The 27,760-nt window shown below is 46.2% G+C and overlaps 2 protein-coding genes across 6 annotated transcripts in view; one reads left to right on the top strand and one right to left on the bottom strand.

The window, feature by feature from the left end:
- Positions 1-17,878, bottom strand: part of TRAK2 (trafficking kinesin protein 2) — a 71,944-nt gene extending 54,066 nt beyond the window's left edge. For 3 of the 4 annotated variants that reach the window (XM_044305030.1, XM_044305032.1, XM_044305033.1), the window contains exon 1: positions 17,737-17,878. The gene's annotated coding sequence lies outside the window, so the exon portion shown is untranslated. Of the gene's footprint in view, positions 1-12,372; positions 12,502-17,736 lie in introns of those variants that run through there. The other variant, XM_044305031.1, reaches the window with a different exon arrangement.
- Positions 17,879-18,167: 289 nt separating this feature from the next.
- Positions 18,168-27,760, top strand: part of STRADB (STE20 related adaptor beta) — a 40,854-nt gene continuing 31,261 nt past the window's right edge. Inside the window, exons 1-4 of one of the 2 annotated variants that reach the window (XM_044304148.1) lie at positions 18,168-18,245; positions 20,152-20,211; positions 21,870-21,950; positions 23,167-23,269. In XM_044304148.1, the coding sequence (XP_044160083.1) occupies positions 20,200-20,211; positions 21,870-21,950; positions 23,167-23,269 (196 nt within the window). In that variant the 5' untranslated portion in view covers positions 18,168-18,245; positions 20,152-20,199. Of the gene's footprint in view, positions 18,246-18,302; positions 18,371-20,151; positions 20,212-21,869; positions 21,951-23,166; positions 23,270-27,760 lie in introns of those variants that run through there. The other variant, XM_044304149.1, reaches the window with a different exon arrangement.

The following is a 27,760-nucleotide window of genomic DNA, read 5'->3' as shown; positions in this document are numbered from 1 at the left end:
TGTAGTTTTGCAACAGCTGGAGGGCACAGGTTGGGCATCTCTGGCCTAGTGTTAGTTTTTCTTGCAACTCTACACTGCATTCAGAAGTTAAACTTGTAAATTAAAACTGACAATGAAACTACAAACAATCTGCAAATAAATATATAAAGTACTCTATAAGCAGAAGACGTGTTCCACTCAGATTCCGTTTCCTCTTTCAAATTGTTTTCTTCCGTTTTAAGGTTCTTGAATTGTTCTATACTGGGAATCTTTCCTGAGCTTCCTGTATACAATTTACACTACTATGCTCCATGTAATTTAACCAATTGACAATCATGTAATGACTGTAAACGGGCTGGCCAATTTACAATAGCATTTCTTAAAATGCCATACACAGTCATGTGTGCACCATTCATGGCTTTATACTATCCTCCAGCTGTCATAGTGAAGGCCCTCGGCTGCCCTTGTATCGGTGGAGTAAACATATCAGGCATCCTTTGCGTCAATAGGTTACAAGATGGCGGGCTGTTCTTGGGTACCAGTACAATCTGCGCCGGTGGTGAATGACAAGTGAAAGCATCGGGTGCAAGCACAGATCCAAGATTCTGCTGCCTGCATCTGCACTTGTGCAGGAGGAGGTGTCTACTTGCCATTCTAGGAACAGAAGCATTAGTTTTTTGTAGTTGCTGAGAAAAATGAAGTTTTAATATAGTCAAATGAGCCTCTAAGAGCAACGGGGGCGTTGCCATTACACCTAGAGGCTCAGCTCTCTGCAACTGCCTTGCCCTCTGCACTGGTTGATAGGACAGATAGGCAGGTCTGATCATTTTTACACAACCAAAATGCAGAGCGAGCGGCAACAAATTGTCCCTGTTCCCCACAGTGACGTAGGATGTTGTTGCTTTGACAACCCACAAGCAAAAATCTAGTGAAATGAAAAAGGGATACAACATGTAGCATTGTGACAAAGTATCAGTATTCCATCAACGTTGTTGCAATATCTATAAAAAAAAAAGCAAAATAAACATATAAACAGTAATGCATTAATACAGCATGGTGTATGTAGCAGCTGAAGGACTGGGACGTGCCAAAACACATGCTGTTGTATCAGGCTACGTTCACATCCCCGGTGAATGTTCCCGGCAGAAAAAAGTCTGTTGGTGTTTACTGGACCCGGCATTGCTGGATTCTACAGATCACTGCCAGATCCCTATTGACTATTATGAGATCCGGCATAAATGCCAGGTGTCGGTCATCATTCATGCCGGATCATCTCTAACTCATATTATATGAGTGCTGGGATCTGTCTATTGAATAATCTACTGGGAAGGCTAAAGGGTTTGCCCCACAAAAAATATTCTGTCGTTTTCAAACCAGTATCTGGATTTGAATACTTTTGTAATTAAATGTAGGGTACTTTCACACTTGCATCAGAGTGATCGCAGTTCTGTCGCTGAAACTGCCTGCCGGATCCGGCAAAACGTATGCCAGCTGATGGCATTTGTAAAAAGGATCAGGATCCTGATCCGTCTTACAAATGTATTGAAATGCCGAATCAGTCTTTCCGGTGTCATCTGGTAAAAACGTATCCAGCATTTATTTTTTTTTCACCTTTTTTTCCAGTATTTTGAATATATTCCAATAGAATAAAAATGCCAGATCCGGCATTCAGGCAAGTGTTCAGTTTTTTGGGGCCGGAGATAAAACCACAGCATGCTGCGGTATAATCTCCGTCCTGATCAGTCAAAAAGACTGAACTGAAAACATCCTGAACGGATTGCTCTCCATTCAGAATGCATGGGGATAAAACTGATCAGTTCTTTTCCGGTATTGACTTGAGCCCCTAGAATGGAACTCTATGCTGGAAAAGAATAACGCTAGTGTGAAAGTACCCCAAGTTATTCAATAAAATGTATCTGTATAGCGCCACCTGCTGTCAGTTCCTTTCCTTATTTATCTGTCCACCTTCAACTGCCTCATGAGCTGTGATAGGGAAAGAGCTGCAGCAGAAAGGACATGCCCCCTGAGCTGCCAGCTGGATATAAATCAAGCAGAGTAATTAGAGCAATGAATGGGGAGGTATATGGATCCATGTAAGGTACAGGGCTGGGTCTAGCTTTGTTAGAGATTGTCATGTACTACATGTTGTCCGATTTTTATTTTTTACATTAATAATGGGATAACCCCTTTAAGTCCTGGTATTCCTGTGGTTGCTAATTTGACAAGTACCAACAACCTAAACAATGCTGCAGGACAATGGTGTTCCCTAATGGCAGTAGCCTCTTCCAGCAGGATACTACACTGTTCTGTTCAGGGACGGTTTAAAGAGTGTTGACTTGGCCTCCAATTTCCCCAGATCTGTGGGATACGTATGAAAAACAAGTCTGAGGAACAGGAGAACGGAAAGGACGGATTCGGCACATAACTGAGCCGAACAAAGCCTACCGACCCTATAGAATGGGGTCCGCTCGGAGGAAGATTTCTGAAGAAGAGACAAAAGTCCTGCGTGCACAACTTCTGTCTCCACTTCAAAAATCTTCCTCTGATCGGAAACCTAGCGGACCACATTATAGTCTATACTCTATAGGGTCCGTAGGCTCCGTTACGTGCCGAATCCGTCCTTTCCGTTCTCCTGCTCCTATAACGGATACAGAAGAAAGGAAAGGCTGAATGTTGATGTGAACTCAGACTTAAAAGATTTGTTTTAGATGTTTTGGGACCAGATACCAAAATCCACTTTAAGAGGACTCGTGCTTCGATGGGTCAGAACTGTTCTGATGGCTCAATGAGGACCTACACAAAATATATACACACACCAATAAAGGTTGATTGGGGTGTATATAATGGATAGTATACTCCTTTGGCTAAGAATACTTCTAAGGCTACTTTCACACTAGCGTTCGATCGGATCCGTTCTGAACGGATCCGATCATATTAATGCAGACGGAGGCTCCGTTCAGTACGGATCCGTCTGCATTAATAACTTAGAAAAAAATCTAAGTGTGAAAGTAGCCTGAGCGGATCCGTTCAGACTTTCAATGTAAAGTCAATGGGGGACGGATCCGCTTGAAGATTTAGCCATATGGTGACCTCTTCAAGCGGATCCGTTCCCATTGACTTACATTGTAAGTCTGAACGGATCCGCTCGCCTCCGCACGGCCAGGCGGACACCCGAACGCTGCAAGCAGCGTTCAGCTGTCCGTGCGGAGGCGAGCGGAGGCTGAACGCCGCCAGACTGATGCAGTCTGAGCGGATCCGCTCCATTCAGACTGCATCAGGGATGGACGGAGGCGTTCGGGTCCGCTCGTGAGCTCCTTCAAACGGAGCTCACGAGCGGACAGCAGAACGCTAGTGTGAAAGTAGCCTTAAAGGGGTTGTCCAACTTCATATTGTTTTTTTTTTCTATATACCTCCCTATCCGGAAGGACCCACCGAGATTAACATAGTTACCTGTTCCCTGATGCTCGTTTCTGGCAGTGCGAGTCCATCCTCTGTCGGTGCTTTAGTCCCTGCATGTATACTAATGGCATGGACGAGGTCATGTGCATCTCTGCAGCCAATGACTGACGGCAGCAGAGACGTCTCCATGGACGACAGCAGCGACATACTGACTGAGGCCAGTCTTTGTGGAGACTGAAGTACAGTACAAGGGCATCTGGCAGCAGATTTGTACCTATGACACCGGCTGACCTGTTACATGTTCACTTGGCAGGTGAAGGCATCTGTGTTGGTCCCATGTTCATATGTGTCCACATTGCTGAGAAAAATTATGTTTTAATATATGCAAATGAGCCTCTAGGAGCAACGGGGGTGTTGCCATTACACCTAGAGACTCTGCTCTCTCTGCAACTGCCGAGCCCTCTCCACTTTGACAGGGCCAGGCAGTGTAAAGGTCATCATGTCCGGCCCTGTCAATCAAAGTGCAGAGGGCGCAGCAGCTGCAGAGAGAGCAGAGTCTATAGGTGTAATGGCAACGCCCCCGTTGCTCCTAGAAGCTCATTTGCATATAGTAAAACACGGATGGCTTCAGCTGCCAAGCACACCTGCAACAGGTCCGCCAGTTTTATAGGTGCAAATCTGCGGTGGACGCACAGAGCTGGCACTGAGTGCTGGGGAGCAGGAAAATATGCTTCCCGTCGACAGATCCCGCTGGGTGGACGATATGAAGTCTGACACCCCTTCAATACTTTCGGCATATATTTACCCTTTATCCATACAAACAACTAGATTTTGTAAGAAGCCTGAATAAAGCGGTCACTGAGGTCCAGGATTGCCGTAGCTCCACACGCTGTCGGAAAAACCAAGTCATGCCATACTAGGGGGCCCCATCCACACAGCACCTGGCGGAGCACAGGAACCAGGGCTGTGCTAGAATAGGGATGCTGAGCGCAGTCATACATGTAAAGCCATGGCTATAAAATGGAGAAAATCACAGCTATAAAAAAAGAAAGAACAATCATAAAACAATCTTTTATAGTCTGTTTTTCTCCAAATCAAACTTTAACCAAATTTCAACCTTCACGAAGAAAAGAAAAAGAAATGCTGAAAAGGGAAGGGCGTGTAACACAGCATTCGTTTTTTTTTTTTTTAGATATCTGAACCCAATTAAATGAGTAGAGGAGGCCTTAGCTGCCCTTGGATAGAGACGTAAGTACGGCTCTGCCATTAATCACACGATGTACTAATGCCGTGGTGTCCTCTCCAGGCATCTGGTCCCTTGGCGGTGTCCTCCAGCAGCTGCCATCACATATTGCAGGCGGTTAGCTTCACAATCACACAGAGCCGTCTCATTTACATTGTAATCGCTCATCTCTCACTTGGCCACGTAGTAAAACATATCGGCCCACGCTAATTAAGGTATTTGCATTTTGTTTCTGGTGCATTTTACTCCTACATTGTGTCTTATCTGCTGATGAATAATTTGCGTTTTCTAGGATTTATATACTGAGGAGGATAGGCCATCAATATCTGATCGGCGGCATTCTGGTGAGCGTTGTGGCCTCCTTTTAGGTCAGTGACGTCATGTTCATCGTTCACATGGTCTAGTTGTAGCTCAGTCCTAGCGTCATACATTGCATAGCAGCTGTGCTTGGTAATCACAGCCGATTGGCAGGGGTGCCATGTGTCAGACCCCACCGAGCCCATACTGATGACCTCATCTCTGGGGCTAGGTCTTTGATATAAGAGTCCTGGAAAACCCCTTTAAGAGCCATTTCCGCCAGGTATGTCAGTTTGTATAAGTGGATGCTGCTTGGCCAGAACTTACACACATTTATGAATTATGCCTTTTTAAAATGTTGTAGTTTTGTTGTGCCACCTCATTCCAGACAGAAACTGAAGAAAGACATTTATCAACATTGTATGACATTTTAGGGTCAAATAGTTTTTATTAAGCCAGTCTGCATGAACAATAATGCAATATATATATATATATATATATATATATATATATATATATATATATATATATATATATATATACACACACACACATATACACACACACACAGGGAGTGCATGCAGAATTATTAGGCAAGTTGTATTTTTGAGGATTAATTTTATTATTGAACAACAACCATGTTCTCAATGAACCCAAAAAACTCATTAATATCAAAGCTGAATATTTTTGGAAGTAGTTTTTAGTTTGTTTTTAGTTTTAGCTATTTTAGGGGGATATCTGTGTGTGCAGGTGACTTTTACTGTGCATAATTATTAGGCAACTTAACAAAAAACAAATATATACCCATTTCAATTATTTATTTTTACCAGTAAAACCAATATAACATCTCAACATTCACAAATATACATTTCTTACATTTAAAAACAAAACAAAAACAAATCAGTGACCAATATAGCCACCTTTCTTTGCAAGGACACTCAAAAGCCTGCCATCCATGGATTCTGTCAGTGTTTTGATCTGTTCACCATCAACATTGCGTGCAGCAGCAACCACAGCCTCCCAGACACTGTTCAGAGAGGTGTACTGTTTTCCCTCCTTGTAAATCTCACATTTGATGAGGGACCACAGGTTCTCAATGGGGTTCAGATCAGGTGAACAAGGAGGCCATGTCATTAGATTTTCTTCTTTTATACCCTTTCTTGCCAGCCACGTTGTGGAGTACTTGGACGCGTGTGATGGAGCATTGTCCTGCATGAAAATCATGTTTTTCTTACCTTGCAGACTTCTTCCTGTACCACTGCTTGAAGAAGGTGTCTTCCAGAAACTGGGAGTTGAGCTTGACTCCATCCTCAACCCAAAAAGGCCTCACAAGTTCATCTTTGATGATACCAGCCCAAACCAGTACTCCACCTCCACCTTGCTGGCGTCTGAGTCGGACTGGAGCTCTCTGCCCTTTACCAATCCAGCCATCTGGCCCATCAAGACTCACTCTCATTTCATCAGTCCATAAAACCTTAGAAAAATCAGTCTTGAGATATTTCTTGGCCCAGTCTTGACGTTTCAGCTTGTGTGTCTTGTTCAGTGGTGGTCGTCTTTCAGCCTTTCTTACCTTGGCCATGTCTCTGAGTATTGCACACCTTGTGCTTTTGGGCACTCCAGTGATGTTGCAGCTCTGAAATATGGCCAAACTGGTGGCAAGTGGCATCTTGGCAGCTGCACGCTTGACTTTTCTCAGTTCATGGGCAGTTATTTTGCGCCTTGGTTTTTCCACACGCTTCTTGCGACCCTGTTGACTATTTTGAATGAAACGCTTGATTGTTCGATGATCACGCTTCAGAAGCTTTGCAATTTTAAGAGTGCTGCATCCCTCTGCAAGATATCTCACTATTTTTGACTTTTCTGAGCCTGTCAAGTCCTTCTTTTGACCCATTTTGCCAAAGGAAAGGAAGTTGCCTAATAATTATGCACACCTGATATAGGGTGTTGATGTCATTAGACCACACCCCTTCTCATTACAGAGATGCACATCACCTAATATGCTTAATTGGTAGTAGGCTTTCGAGCCTATACAGCTTGGAGTAAGACAACATGCATAAAGAGGATGATGTGGTCAAAATACTCATTTGCCTAATAATTCTGCACGTAGTGTGTATATATAGATAGATAGATAGATAGATAGATAGATAGATAGATAGATAGAGAGAGAGATCAGCAAAAGCAAAAAAGAATCCAGTCGGTGCAGACAATTTTACATATAAAATAAGGCAACAGAACAAATAGACATCACAAGGACAAATGCAGTAGGAAAGTACATGGGGAAGGATCCGGGGAAGAAACAGAACCAGCAGTCAAGGAGTAACAGATACTTCGCAGCCTATAACTCTCACAGCGGTATTACATTCATAAATCCTGTATACTATGGTGTGATACCCGTCGCCCAGCTGGCGTAAACAGGAAAAGACCGGAAATCAGACCACGGCATCCATCGCTTAGGCTACTTTCACACTTGTGTTCAGAGCGGATCCGTCTGGTGTCTGCACAGACGGATCCGCTCCTATAATGCAGACGATGGGATCCGTTCAGAACGGATCCGTCTGCATTATAGTTTAGAAAAAAAAAAAAAAGTGTGAAAGTTGCTCAGACGGATCCGTCCAGACTTTACATTGAAAGTCAACGGGAGACGGATCAGTTTTAAAACTGCACCATATTGTGTCAACTTCAAACGGATCCGTCCCCATTGACTTACATTGTAAGTCTGGAGGGATGCGTTTGCCTCCGCACGGCCAGGCGGACACCCGAACGCTGCTTGCTGAGCGGAGGACAAACGGTGCCAGACTGATGCATTTTTAGCTGATCCGCATCCAGTCAGAATGCATTAGGGCTGGACGGATCTGTTCGGGGCTGCTTGTGAGAGCCTTCAAACGGAACTAACAAGCGGAGCCCCGAACGCTAGTGTGAAAGTAGCCTTAATAAAAAAATCTCCTAAAATTCAAAAACTTCAGCTCTAAGTTCCTCCATTTTCATGATTAAGACCCTCAGTCCAGTCAAGCCTGGTCGGAGGGGCGGTGGATTTCCAATGTCTAGGAATTATCCTCTGTGTTGCCATAAGAAAGAACCCTAGAAGGCCCTTGCGTATCCCACTAAGCTGACCAGGGAATATAGACTAGAGGGCCATAGAAGGTATGAGGGCCACAGAATCTCTGTATAGGCGATTACAGAGAGGAGAAACAGAATCAGGACCGGGCATGACCACCATGTGTGTGGCATGAAGCCCTGTGCAGATCCACATCTCCTACACAATGGAGAGGTTTGCGGAATGATCTGTTGGAGACCTATAAATCTACATGAGATGGACATTTTGTAACTAAGATCAAAGACCATATTCCATTGATCCTTTGTGAAAGAGGTCTGTAGCTTCTCCTATGCTTTCAAGAAGGGCGGGGAACTCCTCTCTCCCTTACCACTCCATATAACAGTGAAATCCCGCGAGTAGGGATGGTAGAGGAGAAGCACAACTTCTCAAATGGGGTAAGAGTAGAGCGCATGAGGGACGGAAGGGAGAGAGGAAACATAGCTCCTTAATTGTGAATACCTAAGTCATGTCCCCAGTGGAGTGTTCCCCTCTGGTAAAAGATCAGTGGAGTGGAGAGATACTTCATCTGGCACCCAAAAGATCCCTTCGGTTTGGACTGTATGTCTTGCATGTTCCATCTGGACGCAGAGTTTGTCAGTTCTATGGTGGAATTAGTCCAAGATACAGTTGCTAATACTGGCTCAATAATAAAGAGTGAAATTGGGCAATCCAACTCCCCCCTGAAGTCTGTGCTAACCTCGTGCCTCAGTCTAGGCCTACAACCCTAAGCCAAAAACTTAGAGGTCAGTCGCTTAAGATTACTCTGAAAGGGCAAGGGGCAGTTGTTTGGAAAAGATAAAGAAGCTTAAGAAGCGTACCCATTTTAAGAACATTCACCCTCCCAAACTACGAAAGAGGCAACTGATCCCATTTATGAAGATCTAGCTCTGAGAGCATAGGTTTATTATAATTGAGCAAAAAAAGCTTTTGATGGATCAGCGGGCAAATGAAAGCCCAAGTATTTAACAGAGTTGGGGTACATGCACACGTTCAGGATTCATGTGCGGAGAATCCGCACTGAAATCCGCAGGTGTTCGCAGGCAAATCCTTGACGGTCAATCCGCATCAATTGGTGCAGATTTGCGTGCTGATTTGGTGCAGATTTTACTAAGTGAATGAAGAAAATCCGGGCAGGAAAAATAAAATAAATTGCCATGCTGCGGATTTTAAAATCTGCACCGCAGGTCAAAATTTGCGCGGAAAAAAAATCTGCATCGTGTGCATTGAGAATTTCAAATTCTCATACAACACAATGTACATGACCTACGGTGTAGATTTTCCGCATGCAACCCCGATCGTGTGAATTTAGCCTTGGACTGCCAACGAAACGGGAAGACCTCGCTCAGATGTTGCACTTGAGCATTTCAGATTTATGTACTTTAACCTTAAAATTACTCAGTCTACTATATATGAAACTCCCTAAGGATAGCGGGTAGACCTATCCTAGGTGAGAGGATCAAAAGTCAGGGAGAATCAGCAAATAGGGACATTCTATGGACCACCCACCCCCCTCAGTTCCCCATATGGAAGAGTTATGTCATAGCGTTAGCCAGAGACTCCATCACCAGAATATACAGGAAACAGGAGTCAGACAGGGACCCATTGACTAATCTGAGCTGAGGTGTTATGGTAAAGTGCCATGATCCACTCCTCACCCTTAGCCCTAAGCCCAACTGGCATAAAGTAGCCCCCAAAAACCTCCAGCTTCCATTTTCGGCATCGACTGCCAGTAGGCAAAGTGGTGAGTTGGAGCGTGTTTCTGCCGAGATGAGGGACATTTTATTGGTACTGTCCCTACCCTCGCGGCCTGGAACAAACCCCACCTGTCCCAGATGCATTAAGGAATGAGCCGCTGAAGGTGAAGGGCTATCATTTTAGCATATAATTTAATGTTTACGTTAATTAATGAAATAGGGCGGTAATTCCCACAGAAGGCGTCTTTCCCTACATTGTGTGAAATTTGAATAGATTTGTCAGAAATAAGAGTAAGGCTGCCTCGGGTCTCATTCACACTTGCATGTCTGTGGAAAAAATCCGTGGGTGTTTCATCTGTGAAGGATCAATGCTTGCTCCGCGTGTCCATTTTTTGCCCTCTGTCTGTCATCCGTATTCCACGGACAATATTCAGCTGAAGATTCATTTCCAGAGCATCCCTTACTAGTGGTCAGCAAAAAACGGACCAAACATGGGTGCCATCCGTATTGTGATTTTTCACAGACTTCGGCTACACGCACACGACTGTACAGTTTTTTTACTGGCACATGGAGGGGGGAGGAGAGAGGCACTTGATACTGGCACATTAGGGGGCAGGGAGAGAGGATGGCACTATGATAATGGCACATGGGGGGCAAGAAATGGACATGAATCATGAGGGGCAGAAATGTGAAATTTGGGGGGCAAAATGTAGATTCGCTACCGGCCCTGGATAGGTGTATAGTGTGAATCCAGCACAGTAGTGTGTGTGGTGTATGTAGCAGAGATGTATGCGGCAGAGGCATGTATAATGTGCACAGCACAGCTGTGTATGTAAAATGTGCAACAGTGATATATAATGTGCCACTCAGAGCTGTGTGTGTGTATGTAAAATGTGCAAAAACCCTGATGCTCTCAAAAAAAAAAGCAAGCAATATAAAACATTGTAGTTTGATACCTTTTACCCCTTACCCTAAGTTCACACCTGAGCGTTTTACAGCGCGTACAAACGCGCTGTAAAACGCTCAACACGTGAAAACCAATGCTTCCCTATGGCCCTGTTTTACAGCGCGTTTGAACGCGCTGTAAAACACCCGACGCATAAACAAGTTCTTGAGCTTTTTTGGGGGCGTTTGTCGCGCGTTTTGGCCATAGACTCATTGGACAACACGCGCATAAAAACGCGCTACAAAGACACGCATGAAACGCGCGTCTCAGAAACGCTCAGGTGTGAACCCAGGGTTAAAGACCGGGCCCATTTTCATTTTTACATTAGCCATAATCTTTTTATTTCTCCATTCACATAGTCATATGAGGGCTTTTTTTGTGTGGGACAAGATGCATTTTTTAAAGGTTGCCACTTAATTTACCATGTCTTGTATCAGAAAGCAGGAAAAAAAATAATTCTTGGTGGGTTAAAAATTAAATAAAAACACAATTCCGCCAAAGTTTTTGAGGTTTTGACATCATGGCGTTCACTAAAAATGACGTCTTTAGGCTACTTTCACACTTGCGTTCAGGGCTCCGCTTGTGAGTTCCGTTTGAAGGCTCTCACAAGCGGCCCCGAACGGATCCGTCCAGCCCTAATGCATTCTGAGTGGATGCGGATCCGCTCAGAATGCATCAGTCTGGCACCGTTTGGCCTCCGCTTCGCTCAGCAGGCGGACACCTGAACGCTGCTTGCAGCGTTCGGGTGCCCACCTGGCCGTGCGGAGGCAAGCGGATCCGTCCAGACTTACAATGTAAGTCAATGGGGACGGATCCGTTTGAAGTTGACACAGTATGGCTCAATTTTCAAACGGATCCGTCCCCCATTGACTTTCAATGTAAAGTCAAAACGGATCCGTTTGCACTATCATGAACAAAACAAAAAAAAAGTTCTGAACGGATCTAAGCGTTTGCATTATAGGTGCGGATCCGTCTGTGCAGACATCAAATGGATCCGCTCCGAACGCAAGTGTGAAAGTAGCCTCATTCTGCGGCTCAATACGATACAAAACTTGTATAGTTTTTATTTGGTTTAATTACTTTAAAAAATTACTTTTCTATATTTCGGTCTATGTGAGGGCTTGTTTTTGTGTAACAATCAGTAGTTTTCTTGGGGCTTGCAGCAGAACATGGGTGGGGCCTGCAAGGGGGCCCTTGATTTATTTTGCCCGGGGGGCCCTGAGGGTTCTCAGTCCGCCCCTGATGGGTCCGCATCCGAGCCGCCAAAACGGCGGCTCGGATGCGGACCCAAACAATGGCCGTGTGCATGAGGCCTTCAATGGCATGTTTGGTCTGCAAAGTAGTGCATGTCCCTGTGAGTGAGTAAATGGGTGAAAATCTCCGGATGTGTGAACAAAAAAAACGTAAAAATAAAATAAAATAAAAATCAATGGGTACGTGTGCTGCCAGTTGAAAATGCAGATAGCACATGTATGTAAAAAACTGAAATGTTAACAAGGCCTCAAGAAAACGGACTTTAAAAATGCTGCACATGATAAATGCTCCCATAGTATTAAACATGTCACGAACGACTTAAGATTCATTCATAGAACCCGGATTCACATACAACATGACATTGGCAAGGCCAGGAGGGGTGGTGTACAGGAAATGCCAGCGTAAAATACAGTCAGAACCTACACAATGCCATAGACCGTGTGATGCCCTCTACAGGAGCCCTCACCATGTCCGGGATGCGGCCATCCACTGCTCCATCAGACGTGTTTTTCCTCCATGGACAAGAAAGGGTTCACCCCAAGCCTGCACAATCCATGGATGCCCTGCGTGCCTCGCTCTCCCCTCACCACTTCCTCCACATCACCGCACAATGCAGCTCAAAATAAAACCAGCCCTCGCCACGTGACCGCCCGAACTAATGACAAGCAGCACATCCTGCTTGCTGAAGGAACGTGTGCAGGCCCGAGCATTAGACACACAGGCGTGACAAGAGACATGATGGAACGTCACCCTTCCTAAAGGATTCCCGCTGCCAAGTGTACCAACCAGGGGCATGCATGATGGTTTCGTCCAGGGCGTGCCAGTCTCCTCTCTGTGCCGCTTCTGGCTCCGCCAGTAGTGTGGAGGATTATCCCTTTTCAAGTCCACTTTAATTACTCTAGTCTTATAAGAAGCTTGTCACAGAAGATTAAAGACTCTAAAGCCAAAAAGTCTCTAAAACACAAAAGCTCTCGGAACCAGGGGAAACGGTTCTTTGAACACGGCACAAAGCAAGGACTACACACATTTCACGTCTTTCCTTTTCAAGCAAAGCAGGACTTTAAAAATCGGCCATCCAATAATCTGGAAATGGCTAAAAAAAAACTGACATTTTAAAGTAAAATAAAATTAAATAAAAAACTTGTATTTCTGCAGCGGCTTACAGTTTGCGTTGCTGTGGGATCCACTCATGATTTGGTCCCAATAAATAGGGCTAATCGACAAGAGGCTACTGCGGCCCGGTCTACACATGGGAACCTCCACAGTACGGGGAGGAGTGATCGCTTATGCCATCTCTCCTTCCCATACAGAAGCACTGTTTGTCAGCAGCAGGATCTCCTGCCGGAAAACGATAATTTATGTGCCTACATAAACGACTGTTTCACTTGTCATTGGCGGCACCTTTACGACCTCTTTCACACGCGCGTTGCGGGAAAAGGTGCGGGTGCGTTGCGGGAACATGCGTGATTTTTCAGCGCGAGTGCAAAACAATGTAATGTGTTTTGCACGCGCGTGAGAAAAATCGGCATGTTTGGTACCCGAACTTCTTCGCAGAAGTTCGGGCTTGGGATCGGTGTTCTGTAGATTGTATTATCTTCCCTTATAACATGGTTATAAGGGAAAATAATAGCATTCTGAATACAGAATGCATAGTACAATAGCGCTGGGTTAAAAAAAAAAAATTAAACTCGCCTTAAACCACTTGATCGTGCAGCCGGCATCTCTTCTGTCATCTTTTTTGCTGTGTGCAGAAAAAGGACCTGTGGTGACGTCACTCCGGTCATCACATGGGCCATCACATGATCCATCACCATGGTAAAAGATCATGTGACAGACCATGTGATGACCGGAGTGACATCACCACAGGTCCTGTTCCTGCACACAGCAAAAAAAGAAGACAGAAGAGATGGCGGCTGCACGAGCAAGTGGATTAAGGAGAGTTTAATTATTATATTTAAAAAAAATTTAACCCCTCCAGCGCTATTTTACTATGCATTCAGTATCCAGAATGCTATTATTTTCCCTTATAACCATGTTATAAGGGAAAATAATAATGATCGGGTCTCGATCCCGATCGTCTCCTAGCAACTGTGCGTGAAAATCGCACCGCATCCGCACTTGCTTGCGGATGCTTGCGATTTTGACGCAGCCCCATTCACTTCTATGCCTGCAAAATAGAGCTTGCTGCGATTTTCACACAACGCACAAGTGATGCGTGAAAATCACCTCTCATGTGAACAGCCCCATAGAAATGAATGGGTTCCGATTCAGTGTGGGTGCAATGCGTTCAACTCACGCATCGCATCAGCGCGGAATACTCGCCCGTGTGAAAGGGGCCTTGGAAGTGCAATCAGTGGGGGAACCATCCTGCATGTCACATTCACTCGCTGGAAGTTTCTTTCCGCTAACAAGGTACTGTTAATACCATAAATGGACTCTATGTGGCCTCAAAAGCTATGATTAGGTCGCATGTTCAGTTTTTTTTCTGATATCCATTCATAGTTGATAACTCCCAGCCAAATGAGTGCTCAGCCACCACTACTGGTCCTCCGACTCCAGCGTAAACTTGCCCATCTGTCCCTTTAGGGTACTTTCACACTAGCGTTTTTCTTTTCCGGCACTGAGTTCCGTCACAGGGGCTCTATACCGGAAAAATTCTGAATGGCGAGAAATCCGTTCAGGATGCATCAGGATGTCTTCAGTTCAGTCTTTTTGACTGATCAGGATGGAGATAATACCGCAACATGCTACGGTTTTATCCCCGGCCAAAAATCCGGAACACTTCCTGAATGCCGGATCTGTAATTTTTTTTTCATAGGAATGTATTAGTGCCGGATCCGGCATTCAAAATACCGCAATGCCGGATCAGTCCTTCGGGTCTGCACATGCGCAAACCAAAAAAAAAAAAAATGAAAAAAATTAATGCCAGATCCATTTTTTTCCAGATGACACTGGAAAGACAGATCCGGCATTTCAATGCATTTGTAAGATCAGTCTTACAAATGCCATCAGTTGGCATACGTTTTGACGGATCCGACAGGCAGTTCCAGCGACGGAACTGCCTGCCGGATTCCTCTGCCGCAAGTGTGAAAGTAGCCTTACTTTTCCGACAGTGTTAGATCTTTTGCAACTGTTGCAAAATGACAATAGAATAGCGTCCTCTACTTATCACAGAACACAATTTCACATCGCAAGATAATGGGAGCAATATGACGCCATGAAACTCCAGGATCAGATGTATAGCAGCTTTATACATTCTACGTACAGGCATGTTTTTTTTTTTATTGCACTTCGCAATCTTTATTGCTCTCTTCATGTTCCCTGCTCCGCCACAAAAGCCACTCGATGGCCTGCTTTTATAACAAATTGAAGTCAATGGGGGCTATTCACATTTTCTTTTTTTTAACAGAACACATTCTATTTTAGTTCTTTTTCACAGCCAGACGGACCCTATTGAAAGCAATGCGACCGTTTTAACTGCAATTAGACAGGTTAAAAAAATGACTTAACTAATCCACTTGCGCGTGCACAGGCAGTCGCTCCTCTCTTGATGCTGAAGGACCTGCGCTCAAGAGTGATGATGTCATCACGGGAGCTCATGGGATCAAACAGTGGGGGTCATTCACACTCCAGTCAGGGACTGGAATAGTTTTCACTCCAGGTGCACTTCATTTATGAGGAGGCCTGCGCCTCATCAAAAATTAGGAAAATCATCCAGCAAAGTAGGAGAGAAGTGAAGACCAGCGTAGAAAAACGGTCTTTATAAATGACCCCCAGCATTAAAATGTATCCCTTAGTGGATTCATTCACTTCAAAGAGGCAAATGGAGTCTAAAAGATTAAATGTTGGCCCCCGACTGAGCTGCTTCCTATTTGTGTCCGTTCTTCTGCTACATGTCCTGCAAAAGAAACCTGAACAGATGGAAGGCAGGTCAACCGGTGGCCAAAGTTCTATCTTTTGGACTTTATTTGCCTCGCTGAAGTGAATGAATCCTTTCAGGGATACGTCTGTTTTCGGGCAATCAAACGTTACCTCTCTGGAGGAAAGCGGCGTCGAGAACCAAAGCGCGATGTAACCGGCCCTACTCTGGATATGAGAACAATGTCATTGACTGAGGCATGTGAAGGGCACAGGGTGGATTAGACTGTAACCTCCAAAATGCACTCTCCTTCTAGACCAGCAACCTCCGGGACTCCAGGTGTTGTGAAACTACATCTTCCATCATGCACACTCAACTCCCAAAGAAGTGAAAGGAGCATGCTGGGAGTTGTACTTTCACAACAGCTGGAGTGCCGAAGGTTGCTGATCCCTGTATTACTGAAATGTAGCGCTCTGGCTTCCTCCTCGCCCTCCATAATCAATTAGCGAAAATTACTACTTAACAGCCTCAAATTTGAGAATGAAACCTCGGCTAGGCGGCACCTTCAGGCTACGTTCACACTAGCTGGATCCGGCAGGTTCAGCATAAACGCTTCCGTTACTGATAATACAACCATCCGCATCCGTTCTGAACGGATCCAGTTGTATTATCTTTAACATAGCCAAGACAGATCCGTCATGAACTCCATTGAAAGTCAATGGGGGACAGATCCGTTTTCCATTGTGTCGCATCCCAGGATGGAAAGAAAACTGCACTATGCTGCAGTTTGCTCTCCGGTATGAGAACGGAATGGAATGCATTTTGGAGAACTCTGTTCTGTTCAGTTACGTTTTGTCCCCATTGACAATGAATGGGGAAACAACGGAACCGTTTTTTTCCCGGTATTGAGACCGTATGACGGATCTTAATACCGTTAAATATTAACGCTAGTGTGAAAATAGCCTTACGGTACGTCCACACGTACTGGAAACTGTAGCAGAAACGTATGTGCTGTATGTGGCTCTTACAGACTTCACCCTCTCCATTGCAAAGGGTGAACCCCGCGGTGGAGATCCACAGCATAAACGGACACACTACAGATTACACAGCTACTGGTTTTGCGAGACTGGTAAAGGGGGAATCGAGTATTCATTTGCCACTATTGGAGAACTGGCACTAATAACATGATCCAACTCGGGGATGCCCAACCTGCGGCCTCTCGAGCTGTTGTAAACTAAAACTCCCAGCATGCCTGGACAGCCTACAGCTAACAGGGCATGCTGGGAGTTGTAGTTTTACAACATTGAACTTTAACACAGCAGGTTCGGTGGTTTAGCTCAAACCCCAGTTGATGTAAATTTTTGTCCTTGAACTGGAGGGTCGCATTAAGAACAGAGGGTCCAAAATTGCACTTACTATATCAGACAGATGAGGCTAGCGGACAGATATGCCCACGCACACCATGGCGGTGTTCATCTAACCGATTACAATCTGATGTGGAAATAGGAGCAGCGTTCACGTCACTCGCCGCTCTGTAATAAGGACATTATACGTAATCTACACAATAAAACGTGGACATCATAGTCACAGTCTATATATGGCTGTCATAGTCCTTATTAACCCGGCGGATGTCTATTACATCAACCACAGTGACCAGGAATAAAGTAATGGCGCCATCTCTCCGCTCAGGGGGTATTGATCACTATCGCCAGATCCAGGTCATTACAATTACCATGTAATCAAGGTCATGGTCAGTGATGAGAGGTAAAGAGCAGGGATCTGAGGGCACATCAATGGCCTCACCATGCCTGAGGGGGACAGAGGTGACAAAGCAAACCAACCACATGATGGTATAGGAATGATCCCAATCACGTGACTATACATTGGCTATACACAGGGCTATCGGTATGAACTGAACATCAGCCTACAGGCCTCCCCGCCCCCACACACCGGGACCCAGCACCGACCTACCGGCTGCTCCCGGGCTCCGGTCCCCTCCTTGCTGCTCCAGAGGGCGGGCCTTCCTCCAGCTCTCCAAGGAGACAGCACTACCGATGTCACGTTCTGCTCGTCCAATAGACTCGCACCGTCCTCAGCTGTCAATCAATTCACCGCAGAGAACACATGCCCATACCGCAGCAGTTCAAAAAAGGAAAACGCCGGAAGCTCGAGCCTCCATATTTGTTACGGGCAAACAGAGCCAGAGTCGGCCTACTTTATAGGAAAATAATAGGAGAAACACAAGTAATTAGCCTGCCGAGGTAATGACTATGTCCTGTCTAGAATACAGGGTGATATTAGGGAGAGGAGTCGGCGCAATGCTGAGGTTTCCTGGCAGGTACTGGCAAGAGAAGGAACACCTTGTACGCCCGGCGCATTGTGATGACGTCAGCGTCGGAGTTGCACCGGATTGGACAGCGTGTAGCCGAGTTCTATGGGCTGGATGGTGTCTCCCTAGGCGATAGAGAAGTCCAGATCAGGTCAGCAACACAGGAAGTTGTGACATAAGGAATTTCCTTCTAATGCTGAGAGGCAAGGAGCAATACAAATATACGGCGGAGATAGCGCACTGGCTTCTGTCCCCTGTGCAGCTCCACCAGGCACGGTAGTAGTCTCTAGTAGGGCAGCACACAGACTGGCCATAGTGGTTAAAGGAGGACTCTTCCATCAGAAGGGGGAGGGGGGACTCTTCCTATAGCACTAATGCCATTAAACATGAATTGCACAATATTGTTTTGCTGTGCAGGGGGGAGATGATCTGTGGGGTCGTCTCATTAGAATAGGAGGTGGAGGATTGGACAGAATGACAGCTCTGATGGTCTGGTCATAGGCTTAGGAAAACATGAATTGGGCACACAGGGGCTTCTAATGAATAGAATTTCCAAGACAGCAGTTTATAATGACACTAATAATCAAACTAAGAAAGAAACAGTGCAGTAACCACAAAAGGAATGCTTTACCGAAATCTTTTTCAGCGTACAAACTATACAGCATAAAACGTGTATGATGAAAAGACATTAAAACCAGTTTGTAGGCGGAGAGCATGACCGGCACGATTCCGTGCAATTACAATGATATGTGGATATGAAAAGGACAGAGTAAGACAGACTATAATTAGAGAGTATTTAAAGTCCAAATGTAATGCAACAAGATCGGTGAATACTGACACACCGGAGTAAGACCGTGGTAGATACCATAAATGTGATTGCACCAGCCACATAAAGTCAAGAGGGTAAAAATAGTGGTCATCACAAAAACCTAGAGATTTGTCCTCCACCAGCGCTCTGAGGAGCGTCATGTGTGCTTTTTATTAAGGGCGTTTCCATCAGAGACAGTCAGTCTTTAGAGACCGTGAGCCGACGCTACGTTTTATTGCATGTCTGATGGGTGGGGGGTGAGACCCGCTGGACAGACTGCTCATGTCTTTAGCTGTGAGACTGTTCTTCACTGAACAAAATATTGTTTTTAACATTTTTTTTAATAAATCATAACAGGTTATTGTAGGAGACAATATTACCGGCTATTTCCATACAGAACGGGTGGCAGCTCAGAGGTTTACAATCCGTTTTGCCTCGTTGGATGTATAGTTTATAGCTATACTTTTATATATCGATCCTTCTTATGAGCACTTCTAGGAATTCATTCATTATTAAAAATTGTACATTGATTCTTGTTAAAGGGGTTTTCCAGGATTTTGGTACTGATGACTTATCCTCAGGATAGGTCATCGGTATCTGATCGGTGGGTCCGACGCCCAGGCCCCAGCCGATCAGCTGTTTGAGAAGGCAGTGGCGCTCCTGTGTTGACTGCATTGAATAGCGGCTTGTTATCCCCCTCAGCCCCAGTGCAATACCAAGCACAGCTGCTATACAATGTACAGAGAAGGCCGAGGCTCTCACAGGAGTACCGTTGCCTTCTCAAACAGCTGATCGGCGGGTGTCGGACCCCCACCGGTCAGATGCTGATGACCTATCCTGAGGATAGGTCATCAGTACCAAAATCCTGGAAAACCCCTTTAACAAGAATCAATGTGCCCTTGTCTGCAATTTTTTACAATGAATGAATTCCTAGAAGTGCTCATAAGAAGGATCGATATATAAAAGTATAGATATAAACTATACATCCAACGAGGCAAAATGGATTGTAAACCTCTGAGCTGCCACCTGTTCTGTATGGAAATAGCTGGTAATATTGTCTCCTACTATAACCTGTTATGTCACTGTCCTTCCCCGTGTTTCCTGTACAATCTCTGCAAGAAATAAAAAACTAGAGCATCAACATTACACACATCACTAAATAGCCACTTAAATCTCTGCCCGCAGGGAACATCTCCCCTGCGGATGATTTCTGCCTGTATTGTGTATTGAATCTGCCTTTTCTATTTAGGACCTTGGATGGACTCATGAAAAAGCCGCCGCTCACTAAGTTTATTCAATGTCTTGTCTGGTAAGTTCAGTAATGATGGATGTGAAGTCATTGATATGTTTAGTTTTTAAACTTAGAACAGAAATGGAATTAAGGGGGAAGGACTCATCAGATAATGAATGACCTGTTCTTCAAATAAAATTTTTATGTTAAACATATTTTTAAATTTGGTGGTTATCAATCGATATTCAAAACAAAACAAAGCCTAATAAAATACACCACTTCTTGGCCTCTACAGATCACTTTACTACAGTTATCTGCCTATCATTACAGGCAGGATTTGAACAACACCTATCACCAGGGGTGTAGCTATAGGGGGTGCAGAGGTAGCAGTCGCTACCGGGCCCATGAGCCTGAGGGGCCCAAAGGCCCTTGTGGTGCATAAGAAGACACCAGTATTATAGAAAGTGCATGCTGGGGAAGTTGCACCTCTGGCTGGAGGGAAGGGGTTAGGTCAAAATGGAGGGGAGGGGGGGATGCTGTTTCAATTTTGGCCTCAGGCAATATGAAGGTGCTTCTCTGCCCTTGGTCACAAAGTACTGAGGGAAGGGGGGACCCAAGCTGAGCTCTTGCACCAGGGCCCATGAGCCTTTAGCTAGGACCCTGCATATCACCTATATACACAGATAACACATGATCTATCATTTACAATAGATGATTGTCAAAGCTTATCAGCTCTCCCTGACCCCCTGCACAGGGCACAGAGGATGCCTCGAAAAGTCAATGGGATCCCCTCCTGTCCATTGTGTCTATGGCATGTGTAGCTGCTGTAAAGCATATCTCTAAATGCTGTTAAGAACAGCTCAGGCAAGATGGCCGCCCCCATGATCATGTTCAGGAAATAGAATAAAAAAGTCTGTAATCAGAAAATAAAAACAGATTAGAAAAAGGATATATGTGTCGCTATCTGGTTTTAACTGGCAGAAAATAATGTTGGTGACACATTTCCTTTGAAAGAATTACCCAGTTTTATAGGAAATTATTCAGCAAAACTTGTCATTTATTCAGTTAAAGGGGTTGTCCAGGTTCAGAGCTGTACCCGGACATATCCCCCCTTTTTCACCCAGGCAGCCCCTCTCATATCACGCAGGACAAGGGCTGTTTGTTTACATTTTTACACCGCTAGGCAGAGGCTTCCACCTAGCAGTCAGCCTGGTGATGTCACCGGCACTAATGGGCAGGCTTTAGCGCCGCCTTAGCCTTTTTGCAGGCTAGGGCAGCGCTACAGCCCTCCCATCAGTGCCAGTGACGTCACCTGGCTTACTTTAGGGTGGAAGCCTCCACCTAGCATACCCATGGAGAGCCCAGTATGTCACCGGATCTCCAGAAAAAGCCTTTTTTAAATTGCGCAGGGCAAAGAAGAACATCGGAGCATGAAATGCTCTGATGCTCATGTCAGAGGGGCTGAGTAGGGGATATGTCCGGGTTCAGCTCTGAACCCAGACAACCCCTTTAAACCTCTGCTCTTTCTATGCATGAGTCATATGGGCGGTCCTAATCAGTGATTGACAGCATACAGTAAGTAGGACCAACCACATGGTGACATCTCCTCTTTAACCGCAGCTCGTCTGCACCATCTGAATGTAGCCTTACAGTCTGAGACAATAGTCGTAGTATGTGTACCTTGTATAGGAGGATAGGTGTACGCGGTGCTCTCTGATAGTCTCTTGTCATTTCAGGACTGTTCCTGCCTGAGACGGACACCTGTGAAATCTATAAGCCAAAGTAAAGAATCCACCACAAGCATCTATCCACACTGGGTAAGGGAGGAAGTTTTCATCAGGGGAATATTTGAAGACATTTTTGCAGTATTCTGTGTTGGAATACTTTGCGCCAAACTTATCAAATGGCACGCGTTTGTCTAGAAATGCTACCACAGGTTTTTTTTAACACTGTTAAAACTTTACAGTTTGTGAAATATTGCAATAAGGACTCTTTCACACTTGCGTTCTTGTCTTCCGGAATACAGTTCCGTCGTCGGGGCTCTATGCCGGAAGAATCCTGATCAGTTTTATCCTAATGCATTCTGAATGGAGAGAAATCCGTTCAGGATGCATCAGGATGTCTTCAGTTCCGGAACGGAACATTTTTGGCCGGAGAAAATACTGCAGCATGCTGCGCTTTTTGCTCCGGCCAAAAATCCTGAACACTTGCCGCAAGGCCGGATCCGGAATGAATGCCCATTGAAAGGCATTGATCCGGCCTTAAGCTAAACGTCGTTTTGGCGCATTGCCGGATCCGACGTTTAGCTTTTTCCCAATGGTTACCATGGCTGCCGGGACGCTAAAGTCCTGGCAGCCATGGTAAAGTGTAGTGGGGAGCGGGGGAGCAGTATACTTACCATCCGTGCGGCTCCCGGGGCGCTCCAGAGAAACATTTTGGACTTCATGTCTTGATAAATTCCCTTTTTATGATCCAAATGTCACAGAGTGAAGGAGACCACAGTATTTACATGCAGCAATCTCCTCCACAGTATGAGAACGATCGCTCATCCTCATACAGCTGCATTGTTTCTGGGCAGCAGATCGCTGTTTAGACTGCACGAACGACAGGATCACCCGATCAACAAGCGTTTCACTTGTTCTTCCGGTGATCGGCGGCACATTTAGATGGTCAGATTGTCGGGAACAAGTGTTCACAGGAACGTTAGTTGCCGATTATCGGGCAGCGTAAATCCGCCTTTTTGCATTTTTTGCAGATTGTGCATGGATCTATTTGTTTCAATGGGACTGCCCAAAAAATCGGACAGCACATGGCAGTCCTATTGTTGCACTAAACGATTATTTCCAACAATTAGTGTCTGTTTTGTATGTCTTTTTGCACTGCTGTTGTTAAATTTTATAGTTTTTTTTTATTATTTTGCATGTGAATAATGTAAAAAATGTTTCTTTGTTTTTCTAAAATTCTTTGTTTCCTGTTCCATATGCTAGTAATTCATGTCATGTTAGTGTGGTGACGTATTCTTCATATCTGCAGGCAGGTGAACTGCCGCAGTGCTGGATTCCTCCTGTGCTGGGAGGGCATGACATGCCAGTACGATACAATGAAGTCAACAACTATGAACTTCAACAGGAACTTGGTGAGTTTTTTTTCCCCTGATATACATTATTTCTAGTTTTATATGAAGATTGAATGTGTTGTATCTCAGCTTTTTTGAGGTTAATGGAGCTGAGCTGCAATACCGCACACAACCTTTTCCCTTTTTTGCCTTCCAGGAGCAACTTTTTTATTTTTCCATCTATGTAGCCATTTCATTTTTCCTTCATCACCTTCCAAGACACTATAACTTTTTAATTTTTCCGTCTTTGTAGTCATATGAGGGCTTGTTTTTTGCGGGACAGGTTTTGCAGGTGCCGTTATAAATTTTGCAATGTTCATTTTTCGGCATAAATAGCATGATAATGTTACTCTCTGGGTCAGTACGATTACAGCAATAGCAACTACAAATTGTTTTGCTACTTTTGTACAATTTTATTTTTTTATTGTTTTGCTGCATCCCAAGACCCTTAAAGGGGTTGTCCAAGTCATATTTATTGATGACCTATCCCCAGGATAGGTCATCAATATCAGATCGGAGGGGGTCCGACACCCGGCACCCCCTCCGATCAGCTGTTTGAAGAGGAGACTCGCACGGTGTCAGCGCTGCCTCCTCTTCACTGTTTACCTTCTAGCCCTTGCATCTGCAGTGGTGAGCAGGTGTAATTACACCCAAGCCTTCCTGTTGAAATGAATGGGACAGCTTGGGTGTAATTACACCTGCTCACCACTGCAGATGCAACGGCTAGAAGGTAAACAGTGAAGAGGAGGCAGCACTGGCACCATGCCTTCTCTTCAAACAGCTGATCGGAGGGGGTGCCGGGTGTCGGACCCCCTCCGATCTGATATTGATGACCTATCCTGAGGATAGGTCATCAATAAATATAACTTGGACAACCCCTTTAAAGGCTATGGACACCTTTGTGCACTAAAAATCAATAACCCCATATCTCACCGTAATGCAGCACATAATAAAATTGCACTTGTTAGTTTACTGGTATCGGCTTTGCTTCACATGCGCTCAGAAATGCTCTGATGTGAGTTTTTCTCAGTGCGTCTTCTCCTGTTAGAATCTGTGGGCGTTCCTATGGACTTCACATGCACCAGCACAGTTCTGCTGCCCCACCCCCATATCCTTTTACACAGCACAGCTCTGCTGCCCTGCCCCCACATCCTGTTGCACAGCTCTGCTGCCCCGCCCCCACAACCGGTTACACAGCACAGCTCTGCTGCCCCGCCCCCACATCCTGTTACACAGTACAGCTCTGCTGCCCCACCCCATATCCTTTTACACAGCACAGCTCTGCTGCCCTGCCCCCACATCCTGTTGCACAGCTCTGCTGCCCCGCCCCCACAACCGGTTACACAGCACAGCTCTGCTGCCCCGCCCCCACATCCTGTTACACAGCACAGCTCTGCTGCCCTGCCCCCACATCCTGTTGCACAGCTCTGCTGCCCCGCCCCCACAACCGCTTACACAGCACAGCTCTGCTGCCCCGCCCCCACATCCTGTTACACAGTACAGCTCTGCTGCCCCGCCCCCAAATCCTGTTACACAGCACAGCTCTGCTGCCCCGCCCCCAAATCCTGTTACACAGCACAGCTCTGCTGCCCTGCCCCCACATCCTGTTACACAGCACAGCTCTGCTGCCCCGCCCCCACATCCTGTTACACAGCACAGCTCTGCTGCCCCGCCCCCACATCCTGTTACACAGCACAGCTCTGCTGCCCCGCCCCCACATCCTGTTACAAAGCACAGCTCTGCTGCCCTGCCCCCACATCCTGTTGCACAGCTCTGCTGCCCCGCCCCCACAACCGCTTACACAGCACAGCTCTGCTGCCCCGCCCCCACATCCTGTTACACAGTACAGCTCTGCTGCCCCGCCCCCAAATCCTGTTACACAGCACAGCTCTGCTGCCCCGCCCCCACATCCTGTTACACAGCACAGCTCTGCTGCCCTGCCCCCACATCCTGTTACACAGCACAGCTCTGCTGCCCCGACCCCACATCCTGTTACACAGCACAGCTCTGCTGCCCCGCCCCCACATCCTGTTACACAGCACAGCTCTGCTGCCCCGCCCCCACATCCTGTTACAAAGCACAGCTCTGCTGCCCCGCCCCCACATCCTGTTACACAGCACAGCTGCCCCGCCCCCACATCCTGATACACAGCTCTGCTGCCCCGCCCCCACAACCGGTTACACAGCACAGCTCTGCTGCCCTGCCCCCACATCCTTTTACACAGCACAGCTCTGCTGCCCCGCCCCCACATCCTGTTGCACAGCTCTGCTGCCCCGCCACCACATCCTGTTACACAGCACAGCTCTGCTGCCCCGCCCCCACATCCTGTTACACAGCACAGCTCTACTGCAACGCCCCCACATCCTGTTACACAGCTCTGCTGCCCCGCCCCCACAACCGGTTACACAGCACAGCTCTGCTGCCCTGTCCCCACATCCTTTTACACAGCACAGCTCTGCTGCCCCGCTCCCACATCCTGTTGCACAGCTCTGCTGCCCCACCCCCACATCCTGTTGCACAGCTCTGCTGCCCCCCCCCCCCCACATCCTGTTACACAACACAGCTCTGCTGCCCCGCCCCCACAACCGGTTACACAGCACAGCTAGCAGCTACTTACATACAGATGGCTTGTAATCAGTAGATTTATTTCTCACTTTCCATTCTGTAGAAGGTCCATTATTTGTAGACACAATAGATATTTCTGCTGGTAACATTAGTGCAGCGATCTACAGTCAGAACCAGGCGTTATAAGCAGGATATAGATCTGATTACTGACAGCTGTCACTACATGCACTCTCTTCTGAACACAGTATTGGCTGCACAGTGAGCGGTCACATTTCCCACACAGATTAGTACAGTGTGACGACACACAATGCCATGTACACATAGAAGTACACAGTGGGGGAGATTTATCAAAACTAGTGTAAAGTAGAACTGGCTTATTTGCCCTCAGCAACCAATCTGATTCCTCCTTTTATTTTCCAATGAAGCTGTGAAAAATGAAAGGTGGAATCTGATTGGTCGCAATGTTTTCAGCTCATCCACAGAGTCTCTTTTCAAGCTATGAGCTAAAACGTTGCGACTAGTGTTGAGTGAACTTGTGTTTCAAGTTCGGCGTACAAGACTCAGGTTATCTAAGAATTCTGTTATGGATTTCGCTACCACCGACTTTAAGGGTCCATTCACATGTCCGCAACTGTTTTGCGGTCCACAAATTGCGTATTCGCAAAACTCGGACACCGGCCATGTGCATTCCGCATTTTGCAGACCGCACATGACTGGCACTATGATAGAAATGCCTATTCTTGTCCGTGGCTGCTGCGGACAAGAATAGGACATGCTCTATTTTTTTTGTGGGGCCGCGGAACAGAAGTGCAAATGCAGACAGCACATGGTGGTGCTTTCAGCATCTTTTGCTGCCCCATTGAAAATGAATGGGTCCACACCCCTTTCGCTAAATTGCGGAATGGATACAGACCCATTATGCGGACGTGTGACTGAACCCTTAGGCCCCTTGCAGACGAGCGTTCCTCCCGCAGCGTGTCCGCATCGCAGCACCCGGCCTGACCTCCCATCGCTGCCGGGAGTCACATAGCATTATATTGATTTGAAAAGGACCTGTGGTGATGTCACTGTGCTCATCACATGGTCCATCATATGATCCATCACAGGTCCCTTACCCAGGTCCTGAAGACAGAAAAGCCGGGCTGTGCGAACAAGTGGATTAACCTTCTGCCGTCACACTAACGCCGAAAGGCGTCAATGCTGCGGCGCTGCCAGGTCACACTAACGCCGATTGGCGTCATCTCGCGTGAGCCGAGATTTCCTGTGAACGCGCGCACACAGGCGCGCGCGCTCACAGGAACGGAAGGTAAGCGAGTGGATCTCCAGCCTGCCAGCGGCGATCGCTCGCTGGCAGGCTGGAGATCCGAATTTTTTAACCCCTAACAGGTATATTAGACGCTGTTTTCATAACAGCGTCTAATATACCTCCTACCTGGTCCTCTGGTGGTCCCTTTTGTTAGGATCGACCACCAGAGGACTCAGGTAGGTCAGTACAGTCGCACCAAACACTACACTACACCCCCCCCCCCCCGTCACTTATTAACCCCTTATAAACCCCTGATCACCCCATATAAACTCCCTGATCACCCCCCTGTCATTGATCACCGCCCTGTCATTGATCACCCCCCCTGTCAGGCTCCGTTCAGACGTCCGTATGATTTTTACGGATCCACGGATACATGGATCGGATCCGCAAAAAGCATACGGACGTCTGAATGGAGCCTTACAGGGGGGTGATCAATGACAGGCGGGTGATCACCCATATACACTCCCTGATCACCCCCTGTCATTGATCACTTCCCTGTAAGGCTCCATTCAGACGTCCGCATGATTTTTACGGATCCATGGATACATGGATCGGATCCGCAAAACACATGCGGACGTCTGAATGGAGCCTTACAGGGGGTGATCAATGACAGGCGGGTGATCACCCATATACACTCCCTG

This window comes from Bufo gargarizans, chromosome 8 (assembly GCF_014858855.1).
Source record: "Bufo gargarizans isolate SCDJY-AF-19 chromosome 8, ASM1485885v1, whole genome shotgun sequence".
Lineage (NCBI taxonomy): Eukaryota > Metazoa > Chordata > Amphibia > Anura > Bufonidae > Bufo > Bufo gargarizans.
This window is presented reverse-complemented; position numbering and strand designations above follow the sequence as displayed.